This window comes from Nerophis ophidion, linkage group LG23, assembly GCF_033978795.1.
Source record: "Nerophis ophidion isolate RoL-2023_Sa linkage group LG23, RoL_Noph_v1.0, whole genome shotgun sequence".
Classification (NCBI taxonomy): Eukaryota; Metazoa; Chordata; class Actinopteri; order Syngnathiformes; family Syngnathidae; genus Nerophis; species Nerophis ophidion.
The window spans coordinates 40925374-40941028 of record NC_084633.1 but is presented as its reverse complement, the minus strand read 5'-3'; the positions used below and the strand labels follow the sequence as shown (position 1 = coordinate 40941028).

Below are 15655 nucleotides of genomic sequence, written 5' to 3'. Positions count from 1 at the left end.
CGTTTCAGATGTAATTAGACACGTTTACTAGGATAATTCTGGAAGATCCCTTATCTGCTTATTGTTTTAATGAGATTGTAAAGACATTTTATGGGGCGGTATAGCTCGGTTGGTAGAGTGGACGTGCCAGCAACTTGAGGGTTGCAGGTTCGATTCCCGCTTCCACCATCCGAGTCACTGCCGTTGTGTCCTTGAGCAAGACACTTTACCCACCTGCTTCCAGTGCCACCCACACTGGTTTGAATGTAACTTAGATATTGGGTTTCACTATGTAAAGTGCTTTGAGTCACTTGAGAAAAAGCGCTATATAAATATAATTCACAAAATTCACAATACCTGAAAGTTGAATGGCTGCAGTGAACGCCAGTGTCTCTCGGGGGAGCCAAGATCACAGCTGCCTTTTTGACAGCTGCAGGAGGAAGTTGCGTAATCCACCGAAGTCTCCGGTAAGAGCTGACTTCATATCACAATTTTCCCATCCAAAACCTTGCTGGTTGACGTAGAGAAACATGTTCGCTTGACCGCTCTGTGTTAAAGCTTCACAACAAAGAAACACCGGCTGTGTTTCGGTTGCTAAAGGCAGCTGCAATCCATCGATTTCCACCAACAGCGTTCTTCTTTGACGTCTCCATTATTAATTGGACAAATTGCAAAAGATTCAGCAACACAGATGTCCAAATTACTGTGTACTTATGCGATGAAAAGAGACTAGTTTTAGTTGTAAGTGGTGCTGGGCTAGTATGTCCGCTACAACCGGTGATGTCACAAACATGCGTCATCATTCCGCGACAATTTCAACAAGAAACTCCGCGGGAAATCTAAAATTGTCGTATTGGCATGTGTTGCAATGTTAATATTTCATCATTGATATATAAACTATCAGACTGTGTGGTCGCTAGTAGTGGCTTTCAGTAGGACTTTAAGTATTGTGGCGAACCAATGGATCCAAGTTTGGCGCCGTGCCACGCCCACATCCTATAGTAGGTGAAATTCCTTCCCAGTTTATCATCGTCCATATGTCTAGTGGGACGGCGTGGCGAAGTTGGTAGAGTGGCTGTGCCAGCAATCTGAGGGTTACTGGTTCAATCCCCACCTTCTTCCATCCTAGTCACCTCCGTTGTGTCCTTGGGCAAGACACTTCACCCTTGCTCCTGATGGGTCCTGGTGAGCGCCTTGCATGGCAGCTGCCACCCTCAGTGTGTGAATGTGTGTGTGAATGGGTGAATGTGGAAATACTGTAAAAGCGCTTTGGGCTCCTTAAAAAGAGGTAGAAAAGCGCTATACAAGTACAACCCATTTACCATTTACTATCTGTCTTTTATGAACGCGGCTCATTTGGTCAAAGTCCCTAGCATGAGTTTGTTAAAGGGGAACATTATCAGCAGACCTATGTAAGCGTCAATATTAGGGATGCACCGATTAATCGGTAACCGAATATATTCGGCCGAATATGGCAAAAAAAGCCCCATTCGGCCTTCGGTGGAATGAGTTAAAAACAAGGCCGAATAGTGGCGTGTGACGCAATTTTTTGACGCGGTGACGTTGGGATATGTTGTGTACCTGTATAAGTGTATGAGGTTACAAGCACACACTTATTGAGATTTAGTGGGGCCTCTGTTTACATTATTAGCCTGTTGTGTAGGCTACCTGTATAAGTGTATGAGGTTACAAGCACACACTTATTGAGATTTAGTGGGGCCTCTGTTTACATTATTAGCATATCTACTGTGGCTAAGCAGACTTTTGCCAAAAGGACAATAACTCATTTGTTGTGGGTTTATCCACTTTAATGCACTTTATTTTTTTTTGGAATGCATGTTTTGTTTGAAGGCCTAATATAAATGAAAAACTTTGTGCTTTTTTTTGAAAAGCAAAGGCTACTGGAATATTTAAAAAATGCCAATATTCAATAAAAAAATACTTTATTTGAAAAACATGTCTAAATATTTATTCTAGGCTATTTATGCAATATAAAAAAAATTGTGAAAAACTGCATTCATTATTCGGTATTCGGCCTTCGGCCAAGCGTTTAAATTTTATTCGGCTTCGGCTTCGGCCACAAATTTTCATTTCGGTGCATCCCTAGTCAATATATACCTTGATGTTGCAGAAAAAAGACCATGTATTTTTTTAACCGATTTCCGAACTCTAAATGGGTGATTTTTGGCGAATTAAACGCCTTTCTGTTTATCGGTCTTGTAGCAATGACGTCAGAACGTGACGTCACCGAGGTAATACACCCGCCATTTTCATTTTCACATTACAAACACCGAGTCTCAGTTCTGTTATTTTCCGTTTTTTCGACTATTTTTTGGAATATCATGCCTCGTCGGTGTGTTGTCGGAGGGTGTAACAACACTAACAGGGAGGGATTCAAGTTGCACCACTGGCAAGAAATCTGCCGCCAGACCCCCATTGAATGTACCAGAGTGTCTCCACATTTGACTGGCGATGCTAAGACAGACATGGCACAGAGATGTATGGATAACCTGCAGATGCATTTGCAACCATTAAGTCAACAAAATCACAAAGGTGAGTTTTGTTGTTGACTTATGTGCTAATCAGACATATTTGGTCGCAGCATGACTGCCAGCTAATCGATGCTAACATGCTATGCTAATCAATGCTAACATGCTATTTACGCTAGCTGTATGTACATTTGAAACTAGATACCCATATTTAATGCAAAACAAACACTTACCAATCGACGGATTTAAGTTGCTCCAGTGTCACCAGATGCGAAAGTCCTGATCGTTTGGTCCGCACATTTTACCGGCGATGCTAATAAGGCAGCCATGCTATGGGCCACTTCATTAGGTACACCCACGCTATGGCCGAATAGCGTCAATAGTTATTCGCTCAATAGCTTCAGTTTCTTCTTCAATTTCGTTTTCGCTATCTGCTTCCATACTCCGACCATCTGTTTCAATACATGCGTAATCTGTTGAATTGCTTAAGCCGCTGAAATCCGAGTCTGAATCCGAGCTAATGTCGCTATATCTTGCTGTGGAAACCGCCATGTTGTTTGTATTGGCAGCACTGTATGACGTCACAGGGAAATGGCTAGTGGCATCGCAAATAGGAAAAATCAAGAACTTTTAAGCTTTTTTCAGGGATATTCCGGGAGGTGTAAAATGTTGAAAAAAAACTTCGAAAAATAAAACAAGCCACTGGGAACTAATTTTTATTGTTTTTAACCCTTTTGAAATTGTGATAATGTTCCCCTTTAAAGTACGACTCGTTTTTGGCCTAAAAATGACTGGCCGTAACCAAGATGGCCGACTTCCTGTTTGTTTTCAAACAAGTGTTCTTGAGACTTTTACGTGTGTCCTGTCGTGATAGACGTCTGGAGCACTTTTCATGACCATACGTGAATCAGACGGCAGGGGCTAATTAATTTTACATTTTCAAGGATGCACTAGAGCTGGGGTGTCCAAACTCTTTGACTTGGGGGCCACATTGGGCTGAAGAAATTTAGCCAGAGCCAAAAGCTGACTGCATGTAAAGTAACATATATATATATATATATATATATATATATATATATATATATATATATATATATATATATATATATATATATATACACACACACACGGATATATAGCCTATACATATGTGTACAAATACTTATGTATACAAACATATATACATACATATACATATTAATATAATGAATATATAAGGATATTAGAGTATGTGAAAGTTTGTTTACTTCTGTGACAACCTTCTTAAAGTTTTGTAATCATCCAGCAGTTAAAATGCGTCCAACGTGTGGAGAGTGTTTTGCATTTTCCCATCATGCATTGGAATGGTTTCAAATGGGTGTAATTTCGAATTATGTGTTGTGTTGGGACATTTTTTTTTATAACATCCACAAAGTTCCGTGTTATGTGTGTTGATTTGTTTTGTTGCGCCATGACTAAGGAATGTTATTTGGGTTGGGGCATGCAAGTAAATGCTGTGCCGTGTACACTCAAGTTCATGGTCGTTGACCTGCTTTACTCACGTTGTCCACCAGATGGTGGCAAATTTACAGCAATGAGGCAGTCCAAAATTCAAAATGGAGCTGTTGGCACCCCGCCAGCCAGTTTATTATTAAACCTATGACATCTGGCCGGGCCCAACGGGGCGTAGTTTGGACACGGCTGCTGTAGAGAGTCAATTTTGTAGTTTTGTGTTCGGTACTCCCAAAATATAACATTTTTCGCCAGATCAGACGCACTTGCATACATTGGTGAGTTTGTGTGACATTAAAGGCCTTAAAAATACGATTGAAGTTGGAGAAAAATAATGCATGGAGCAATTACCATAGGGCCCCCCTTCACATTACGAATATTTACAATTTTGCATCTACCCATCTGTAGTGTACTGCTCAGCCCTTCTCTGGGTCTTTTCACCTCAAATTCAGCTCTCTTACTCTAGAGAAGACTACGTAGATGAGCTATGATCCCAATTGCGCACATTACCATACCACAATTTGACAGACGGCGCCATCGGGTGGCGAGATATAAGGAGTGCGACTACGCCGTTCTGGTTGACGCAAGACTTCATGTCAACCAGACTGACCCCTCTGTGTCTGTGTTTGCTGTCAGTGTGCAGACCGGCAGACTGGGAGCTGAAGCTGGAGGACCTGGTGGTGCTGGCGAAGAAGAAGGTGGAGGAAAGGAAACAGGAGTTAGTGAGGAAGGCGGGTGCAGGGTCTCAGGCGCAGGCTGATGTTCACAGACACATCCGTCTGTGGAGTCTGCGGCTGCAGCTGTACTGTCGGATGAAGGAGAACTTCAACAAAACAGGTCAGGCGTCCAAGAAGGATCATTTGCAAGAACATGAATGGGGTTCTGACAACAATTCGCAGCTCTTCAAATTGAGGAAGTGTCATGGTTTTTATCCTTCAAGTCAGGAAAAAATATATAACATAAAGTTGCAAGAAACACGTCAATAACAAATAAAGCTAAATATGTTCTAGAGCAGGGGTCAGGAACCTTTTGGCTGAGAGAGCCATGAAAGCCAAATATTTAAAAATGTATTTCCATGAGAGCCATATAATATTTTTTAACACTGAATACAACTAAATGTGTGCATTTTTAAGTAAGACCAACATGTTTAGAGTATAATAAATCCCTTATTCGTTTTAATAACATTCTTATTCTGAAGTTAACCAATAATAAATCAAATACTTCTTACCATTAATGCGACTTCTTGAACAAGTCTGGTAGAAAACGGATGGATGGATAGAATGCATGAGAATGTTTTGTATTTTGAACGTTATTTTTAGCTCTGTGTTTACTAGCGGAATTATTCATAATTATTGTGTTAAGCCAGGGTTGTCCACCGCACACTGAAAAATCAGAGCAAGCGGGGGCCATTTTCATCATTTTTATTTTAAAAATCAATACAATATATGTATGAAAAATATACATTCAGGCCTCCACTCAGTTATGACCCCAGAGGGTTTTGGTCAAAAAAATATTAAAAATGTGTCATTATTCAGTATTATAATTTTTATTATTATGCAAGTTTTAAATCTCTAGATCAACATTAGAAAAAAAAAACACACAAAATATGCAATATTTTCAACCAATAACTTTTTTAGGTGGGATATTTGAGATTATATAATAATTGGAGCTTTAATTTTGGATTTTGATTCATTATTATTTTTTGAGCAATTACACTTAAAAACAAATCACATTAAAATACTTGGGGATCCTAAAGTGTCCTATTTATTAAAGTGTTAAAAAATAAATTATACATTTTCTTTACTGTTTACTTTTAGCACAATAATCTCGAGATCAACTTCAGACATATCCATCAATTTAAGTTTTGTTGTTGTTTATGTTTTGTTTGTTTTAGGCCCTTCTTTAAAAAAAATAAGCTCAGTTTTTTATATGGTAAAACACAAAATATGCAACATTTTCCCCCAAAAATATCTCAAAGTTGAATATTCAATGTGACGTAGCCTTGAATAGGTCAATGATTCAAAATGACATTGATTTTGATTCATTATTCTTTTTTAAAGAAAGAAACAGCCTGCATGGCAGCTTTGTGTTATAAGAGTAAGCATTGCAACAATTTCTTGTTACATTTCACCTGTTTGCTCTTTTATACCACTCTTTATGTTTTTAATTTTTTTATAATTGTATTCTTAAAATGTGCCGTGGGGCCGTTAAAAAATGACCCACGGGCCGCACTTTGGATAGCCCTGTGTTAAGCAATGTCAGCTAAGATTTATCTGAGAGCCAGATGCAGTCATCAAAAGAGCCACATCTGGCTCTAGAGCCATAGGTTCCCTACCCCTGTTCTAGACCAAAAATCCCTCTATATTCTCTACTGCTCACTAGTGTTACATATCTGAGTTACTGTGTAGAAATATGGGGAAATAATTACAAAAGCACACTTCATTCACTAACAGTGTTACAAAAAAGATCAGTTAGAATAATACATCATGTTGGATATAGAGAACATACAAATCCTTTATTTTTTGAATCAAAGATACTGAAATTCCACGACATAGTGAATTTGCAAACAGCTATTCGACAATTCTTCTCAACAAAAGAGGAGAAATATTATCTTAGAGAAAAATGTAACTTAAAACATTTGTACGCACGTACAGCAAAGTCTGGTTTCTAAAGGAGGCCTTGTGATTATTCCATCTGGTTTTAAACGCTCCTTCGGTTAATCCTACGTACGTGTCGGATGTGTTAATGTCCTTGCGTGTTACCTTTGCTTGGTAAACGACTGATGTTTGTAAGCGCCCTCCGTTGAGAGGGCAATCAGGTTTCTTGCGACAGTTACATTCCTTATTGGTTTCAGAGTCGTTTAGTCTGGGGGTGGGCAGTCCTTTTGCTATTGCTTTGTTGTGGTTTGAAATGATTTGTTGTACGTTATTCATACAGCTGTAGCTCAATTTAATGTTGTTCTTGTTGAATATTTTGCTTTGCGGAATTCTACAGAACTCAGCAAGCACATTTGGAACCTCAAATACAATAATGTTAAATATGCAATAACATGGCAAACATTTGCATCCAGCACACCTTACAACAGTGGTAATAAAAGATGCAACCTATGCTTAAAAGAGAAACTGTTTATTATATATCATCCAGATCTATCATCCCTCAACAAGCGCAGTGAAATCATTTCAACATGCCGCCACAGACGGAAACACCTCCTAGGTAACACATGAGCCAATCACCACACCCTACGCCTGCCTGTACCCACCCACTCTGTGCCCTATATAAACCATTGTATGTGAATGCTTCCATTAAAATCTCCTGATGATTGAGGGAACCCCTCATGAAACAGTTCTGTAGAAATGAAGTAGTCTTGTGATTTTTCCCACACCTACATATATATATATATATATATATATATATATATATATATATATATATATATATATATATATATATATATATATATATATATATATATATATATATATATATATATATACACAAATGAAAATGTCCCCATGCAGTAAAAGGAGGCTAACCCTTTGTAGCGTTCCACATTATTGTGTGGAGTTTGCAACATGCCGTTTAATCTTCAAGTTCACCAAAGTAAAGGCAAGCATTTATTCGTCCATCAGGCTCATTTTGAGGTTGACATGCTAATGACGTCATGCAGGCGTTTTTCGGAAACACGAAGGCCGACTCAGGCAACAGTAACATTCCAGTCGAAAGGTCAGACCAAAACTTAAGCAATTTTTCCCGTAAGTAATCATGTGAATCAAATTAGGTCATTCCAGACAAGGGATGGCTACCGGATCTAAAGTATCGATTTTTGGATTTGAGAAATGTTATACACGCACAAAGATCTGATATCAGTCATGTGGATATTTCAGTATGGATCCGCACTTCACTAGCAGACTGACTAGTTTGTAACGTGTCAAGTTTGTGACTGTAGGTATTTTCCAACTTTATTCTTACTAAATAAAATCAATCAATCAATGTTCATTTATATAGCCCTAAATCACTAGTGTCTCAAAGGGCTGCACAAACCACAACACAAAATGTACAGGTATTAAGGCAGGGGTGTCCAAACTTTATCCACTGTGGGCCGCACACTGAAAAATCAAAGCAAGCGGGGGCCATTTCAATATTTTTTATATTAAAAAGCAATACAATATATGTATAAAAAAATATACATTTCGGCCTCCACTCAGGCTTGATCCCGGGGACCCCAAAGGGTTTTGCTCAAAAAATTATTAAAAATGTGTCATTATTCAGTAATATTTTTTTATTATTATTCAAGTTTTAAATCTCTAAATCAACATTAGGTCTATTTGTCAATATAATGATTTTAAAGATTTAAGTTGTAGGCTCTTTTTGTCACAAATAAAACTGTTTTTTTATGGAAAAATCACAAAATATGCAATATTTTCACCCAATAATTTTTTAAGTGGAATATTTAATCCATCCATCCATCCATTTCCTACCGCTTATTCCCTTTCGGGGTCGCGGGGGCGCTGGCACCTATCTCAGCTACAATCGGGCGGAAGGCAGGGTACACCCTGGACAAGTCGCCACCTCATCGCAGGGCCAACACAGATAGACAGACAACATTCACACTCACATTCACACACTGGGGCCAATTTAGTGTTGCCAATCAACCTATCCCCAGGTGCATGTCTTTGGAGGTGGGAGGGGCCTATCCCCAGGTGCATGTCTTTGGAAGTGGGAGGAAGCCGGAGTACCCGGAGGGAACCCACGCATTCACGGGGAGAACATGCAAACTCCACACAGAAAGATCCCGAGCCTGGATTTGAACCCAGGACTGCAGGAACTTCGTATTGTGAGGCAGACGCACTAACCACTCTGCCACCGTGATAATTGGAGCATTAAAAAGGTCAATAATTCATAACTCCATTGATTTTAATTAATTATTATTTTTTGAGCAATGACATTAAAAAACAAATCACACTAAAATGATTGGGGATCCAAAAGTGTTTGACTCATTAAATTGTTAGAAAATAAATTATACATTTCTTTTTACTGTTTACTTTTAACACAATAACCTCGATATCAACTTCAGATCTATCCGTCAATTATAAGTTTTATTGTTGTTTATGTTTTTTGTTTGTTCATTTTAGGCCCTTCTTTAAAAAAACAGCTCAGTTGTTTATATGACAAACACAAAATCCATCCATCCATTTTCTACCGCTTATTCCCTTTTTGAGGTCGCAGGGGGCGCTGGCGCCTATCTCAGCTACAATCGGGCGGAAGGCGGGGTACACCCTGGACAAGTCGCCACCTTATCGCAGGGCCCGAACACAAAATATGCAACATTTTCCCCAAAAAATATCTCAAAGTGGAACATTTAACATGACGTAATTGGAGCCTTGAATAGGTCAATAATTCATTAAAAAAACAGCATGCATGGCAGCTTTGTGTTATTAGAGTAAACATTGCAACATTTTCTTGTTACATTTCACCCGTTTGCTGTTTAATATCACTTTTTACGTTTTAAAAAATTTTCAATTGTATTTTTAAAATGTGCCGTGGGGCCGTTAAAAAAATTACCTGCGGGCCGCACTTTGGACACCACTGTATTACGGTATGGAACTCAATAGGACTGTTTCAGAGTAGCTAATACCAAGTTGAAATCAAGTGAAAGAGTTATAATTCTATTCTTGTGTGTTTGCTCCAGAGCTCCCAGGCCCTCCCTGTCAGGTGTCTGTGCTGGTGACCAGCTCGTCTTCTCTCTTCGTGGTCATCAAGGAGGAGGAAAGTGCCTGCATGGGACTCATCACCTGCTACAAAGGTGAGCTTTTTCTTCAAACATCATTTGTTGGACAACATAGTGGGGATTTGAGCACGTCCAACACGTGCAATTAACTGGAGATAAATTTGAATCGCGCGTCTCAAACTTCATTTGAGTGGTGTCACTGGAGGTGGAGTTGGTGTGAGGCTGGTTCGTGTTTAACCGCGTGACTCAATTTGTTTACTAGATTTCTGCCAGCATTTATAGTGACCCTGAGCTTTATGGTCGGCCTTAAAGGGAACTGCACTTTAAAAAATATACCGTATTTCCTTGAATTGCCGCCGGGTATATAGTATGCGCCTGCCGAGAATTACTGCCGGGTCAAACTCGTTTTGCAAAATAATTAGCGCATGCTTAGCATTACCGCCGGGTCAAACTCGTTTCGCAAAATATTATTTTTATTAGCGCATCTCTACAATTTCCGCCGGGTCAAACTCGTTTTGCCAAATAATTAGCATATGCCTAGAATTTCCACCGGGTCAAACTCGTCACGTCACGAGTGACACTTCACATGTCATCATTTTCAAAATGGAGGAGGCTGATTTCAATCCTTTGAAATCGCATAAAGGCAAGAAGATTAAAAGCTATTCAGTAGGATTTAACGTCCAAACTATTGAATATGCTAAAAAGAACAGTAAGCAGCTATTTTTTATTAATATACCGTAGCCGCATGTGTCAAATATGAGTCTTTAAATGACTCCCGCCTCCTGGTGGTAGAGGGCGCTAGTGATCCTTCTTGCGACTACTCGGCTGCAGAAGAAGTGACAACAAGCAGCAAGAGTGAGCAGCTTGTGTTTATTTTTTCCTCTCGCTTGCACTTTTAACATGGAGGATTACATATCTAAAATAAAACAATTTTCTAAACTGGACTTTCAATCGAAGCAGGAGGTAATAAAGGAAGATCTCCATCGAGACAGAGAGACTTTTAAAACTGAAGAAAGATAAGGAAGACTTCTATAAACAAGTTATCGATGCTTTTGATCAGAAGGAGCTGCGCATGGACTTCATTTATAAGTAAAAGTGAGACCATAATAACGTTTTTTTAATTAAATGTGCTTTTCATGATGGTATCCTTACATCACACTAAATTTTTTAAGCGCAGGCCTAAATTTACCGCATGCCTTTGGTAAACGCCGGAGTGAGAAGAGGTTTTAAATTAATTAGCGCAATTCAAGGAAATACGGTATATATATTCTGCCTTTATTCAAAATCCCTATGTAAAACAAAAACACATTTTTTAATGCATTCTAAATTGTAAAATATGGCAAGTACGAGGTGGCTAACAATGCAGCTAATGGGAATACGTTATTCTGCCCACAAAGCCCTCTGAAAAAACACCCAAAAACCACCAACAATACTCCATTTACATCTCTAACCTGAAAGTATTCGGGTTAAACCAAGTGTTAGCAATATTGTTATTATAAGTGCTAACACGGAAAACATATTTTTAATGGCGCCGTGATCACAGAAAGCTAACTAGCTTATCCTGCTATATTCACTTAATGAGCTGCTGCATAGCCTCTGAGTTTGTGATAGTAAATTCTAGATGATAAATCATACCGTTCACCTGGATAAAAGAAGTTGGCCATAAAACCATTCATTGAAATCAACTTTGACATCCAACTTCGACCCGGAGATGGCCAGAAAGACACGAAAAGAAGCACGTTTGCGGCAACTTTTTTTCCTTAACCCCTTGAGTGGAATGTGATTAATTCTTCATCTAAATGGGAAGATATTAACATCCCATCAGTCCTTATCCCAGTGAGAGCAGACACTGTACAGTAAATGATAGTTTGTATATCTTGTTTAGCATTTAGCAATGCTGCTACATGATACTTAGTGTTTCACCAAAGCTGCATCTGTTCAGCACACAGCTTTTAAAACTTGTACAGCATCCTCCTTATATTCAACATCAAAAAATAAGTTTCTGGATCATCATTTGTCCCAAAATAGACTTTGTTGTCTCCCTGTTAATGGTGTTTGTTTTTTTTAGAGCGCTTTATCGGCGTAATCAAACAACTCGCATTGACTTCACTGTTAACTGACTTTTGCTAATGTTTCTTTATCATTTTGAATCCATAATTAAATAAAAACATGTGTTCTTGTATTACGTAGTGATCGTGAATAAAAGGCCAAATCCCAAAAAAGTGCAGTTCCCCTGTAAGTTATCATAAACTCTTTTTTTTTTTTAAATCTTACTTTGCTACATTCCCAAAGGGAATAAGCGGTAGGAAATGGATGGATGTATTTCACCCATCAAAGTCAGTAAGCGAGGCCTAACAACTGAGTGGTTACTTTCCCTTGTCTGTGTAACTCGGACCACAACTGGGAAACAACTATGACTACGGCGTGGCGCAGTGGTAGAGTGGCCGTGCACAACCCGAGTGTCCCGGGTTCAATCCCCACCTAGTACCAACCTCGCCACATCCGTTGTGTCCTGAGCAAGACACTTCACCCTTGCTCCTGATGGGTGCTGGTTAGCGCCTTGCATGGCAGCTCCCTCCATCAGTGTGTGAATGTGTGTGTGAATGGTTAAATGTGGAAGTAGTGTCAAAGCGCTTTGAGTACCTTGAAGGTAGAAAAGCGCTATACAAGTACAACCCATTTATCATTTATTTTAGGGATGCACCGATTAATCGGTAACCGAATATATTCGGCCGAATATGGCAAAGAAAGCCACATTCGGCCTTCGGTGGAATGAGTTAAAAACAAGGCCGAATAGTGGCGTGTGACGCAATTTTTTGATGCAATGACGCAATCAACCAACGTGCGGTGACGTTGGGATATGTTGTGTACCTGTATAAGTGTATGAGGTTACAAGCACACACTTATTGAGATTTACTTGAGCCTTCTGTTTACATTATTAGCCTGTTGTGTAGGCTACCTGTATAAGTGTATGAGGTTACAAGCACACACTTAATTGAGATTTACTTGAGCCTTCTGTTTACATTATTAGCATATCTACTGTGGCTAAGCAGACTTTAGCCAAAAAGACAATAATTCATTTGTTGTGGGTTTATCCACTTTAATGCACTTTATTTTTTTTTTGGAATGCATGTTTTGTTTGAAGGCCTAATAGAAATGAAAAACTGTTTTTTTTTTGAAAAGCAAAGACTACTGGAATATTAAAAACATGTCAATATTCAATAAAAAAAATACTTGATTTGAAAAACATGTCTAAATATTTTTTCTAGGCTATTTATGCAATATTAAAATTTTTGGGAAAAACTGCATTCATTATTCGGTATTCGGCCTTCAGCCAAGCGTTTAAATTTTATTCGGCTTTGGCCACAAATTTTCATTTCGGTGCATCCCTAATTTATTTATTTATTTATTTATTTACTTGAATACATTTCTACCACCAACCACCAACTCCTAAAAAAAAATGTCCAGGTTATAAACCAAAGCAATCATTTGACAGGATTCCAGTTAGCCCCGCCCACTGACTTTGATGGTTCAATTTGACAGATAAAAACATTAAGCTATGACACACAGCTTCATGAAATATGTAAATTACTCATGAAATAAATAATTTGATCATAAAAGAATGAAATCAATAATCAGAGACTTCATTAAATAAATCATAAATTAATTAATTAAATATATTTCATTCATGACAAATTAGATAAGACACTTATATATTGAATTCCTATTGTACACATGTAAGTAATGATTTGAATGACTGAAAGGCCGCAGGAGAAAGAGAAGAGTCTATGAGTGGGCTTGTGTTGTCTTCACAGTGGAATGGAGCGCCTCAGCAAGCTTCAAACGCATCCTTGGCTCAGCTCAAGTCACAGAGACAAAGAACCCCTCCTACAGCATCAAGGGACTCACATCTGTAAGACGTAGCATCCATTTTCTACCGCTTATTCCCTTTGGGCTCGCGGGGGGCGCTGGTGCCTATCTCATATATATATATATATATATATATATATATATATATATATATATATATATATATATATATATATATATATATATATATATATATATATATACAATGATTAAAATTTTTAATCGAAGTTAATCGCACTATTTCTCCGATTAATTGCGATTAACTGCATTGTATACGCAAAGCCCAATAATGAATTCAAAAGTAGTGTGTAGTGCACCTTTATTGGAATATTCTCCCACATGAACAAAAGCGCCAAAACATTTGTTGTGCAAACACAATTTAAATCAGTCCTTGTTAAACAGTAGCAGTTAAATAGCATATTTTATGAAAATCAACTCAAAAAGTGTAGATACAAACATTTAAGCTTATTGCCACTGGCAGGGTATTCAAGTTATCCTGTTTGTTATGGAAAATAAATATAATCTACATACAAATCTCTGAGCCACAATCATAACATCTGAACAGGCAATTTCTGAGGTAACAGCAGAAACATTTTTTTTTATCAGGGATCTTATGTTTAAAAAAGCTATATTATAGGTAGTTGGCTGTTTTAGGGAATTTTTGATCAAATTATCCTTACTAGCAATATTAATAATGTTGTGTTTATTCTGCGTAGTGCACTTAAAATAATTATGACCATATCTAGGAATTGATATGATGGGAATTTTCCGATTGTTTGCTTGGTGCTTTGATAAACTGAAGGCATCATATACATGGTACTATATTGTGATGTTATGAGCCAGGGAATAAAAGAACTACCCTACCCAGCATGCAACAGGAGTGACGAGCATGCGCGGTAGCCCGGTATAGGTTGTGTTGCCATGACGGCATCTTGTATGTTGTGATATGCACGCTCTGAAAGTAAACGTTAAGAAGTCAGCCAACACTCCTGGTCTGCATTATTCATAAATAGACAGACAACACATATACTCCGCTGCTTCACAGGCCGCTGGATGTAGCCGGCAAAGTATTCCCATGCTAGCTAGCCGGTCTAGCAAGCAAGCGTCATTCAGTCCAAAACGGCCCGATCTATCCACATCCAGAATTGTCTGGCGGTCGTAAGTGATCCCGGAGTGACCACGCTGTAAGCTAGCCATGAAATTTGCAGAATTGTCCGGTATTTTTGCCAAATGTTCCATCTTTACCAAGAGCCCCTCGACGCCGAAGCCCACCCGGGCGACGCCATCTTGTTAAGAAAAGGCGTTAACAAAATAAAAGCATGTAAACAACACACGCAAATGTGCGATAAAATAATTGTCGCCGTTAATAGATTGATGAGTTAACTCGTAATTAACGCATTAATTTGCCCACCCCTAATATATATATAACTATAGACACATGCATATATGATAATAATGTGTGCCCTCTTGACATGCAGGGGGTGCATTACTATGTGAGGGTGAGTGCCTACAATGTGAAAGGATGGGGCCCCCCTCAGTGCTCCACTCCTGCCAACGTTGCCCCCTCCAGTAAGTATGTTGAACCCTGATGAACATTCTGAAAAGTTTCTATTCAGTTTTTTTAAACTCTGCTCCCGCATTTATTTATTTACGTGTTTTTTAATCTGTTCCTTCCATTTGCGGTCAAATCCAGTCATTGAGGGTGCGCGAATGAATTATTCAAATATGGAGGATTGAAGATGTCCCTGTGAGGACTATGGCAGGGGATTCAACAACATCATGAAGATGGTTGCAGTTTCAAGAGCCAAAGGGCTCAGGGGCCGCACAGGGAAATGTGGGTGTTTTGTCAGAAATGTTTCCGCAGCTTAGCTTCCCTTGAGGCTGCCTTTACTTACTTCATTGGAAAGTAAAGACATCAGCTTTCATAAAGCACTGTCAATACTTTCATTCTTCACACTGCTCCCCTCACCTCCCAGGGGGGGAACAAGGGTGAAGGGTCAAATGCAGAGAGTAATTCCACCCCACCTAGTGTGTGTGTGTGTGTGTGTGTGTGTGTTTGTGTTTGTGACTCATACTTGCCAACCCTCTCAAATTTTCC

General features: G+C 38.8%; 1 protein-coding gene across 1 annotated transcript in view; it reads left to right on the top strand.

Annotated features, from left to right (window-relative positions):
• Positions 1-15655, top strand: part of LOC133541292 (ankyrin repeat and fibronectin type-III domain-containing protein 1-like) — an 85242-nt gene that overhangs the window by 26834 nt on the left and 42753 nt on the right. The window contains exons 5-8 of the mRNA XM_061884613.1: positions 4596-4796; positions 9649-9762; positions 13503-13600; positions 15036-15126. Of these exons, the coding sequence (XP_061740597.1) occupies positions 4596-4796; positions 9649-9762; positions 13503-13600; positions 15036-15126 (504 nt within the window). The remainder of the gene's footprint in view (positions 1-4595; positions 4797-9648; positions 9763-13502; positions 13601-15035; positions 15127-15655) is intronic.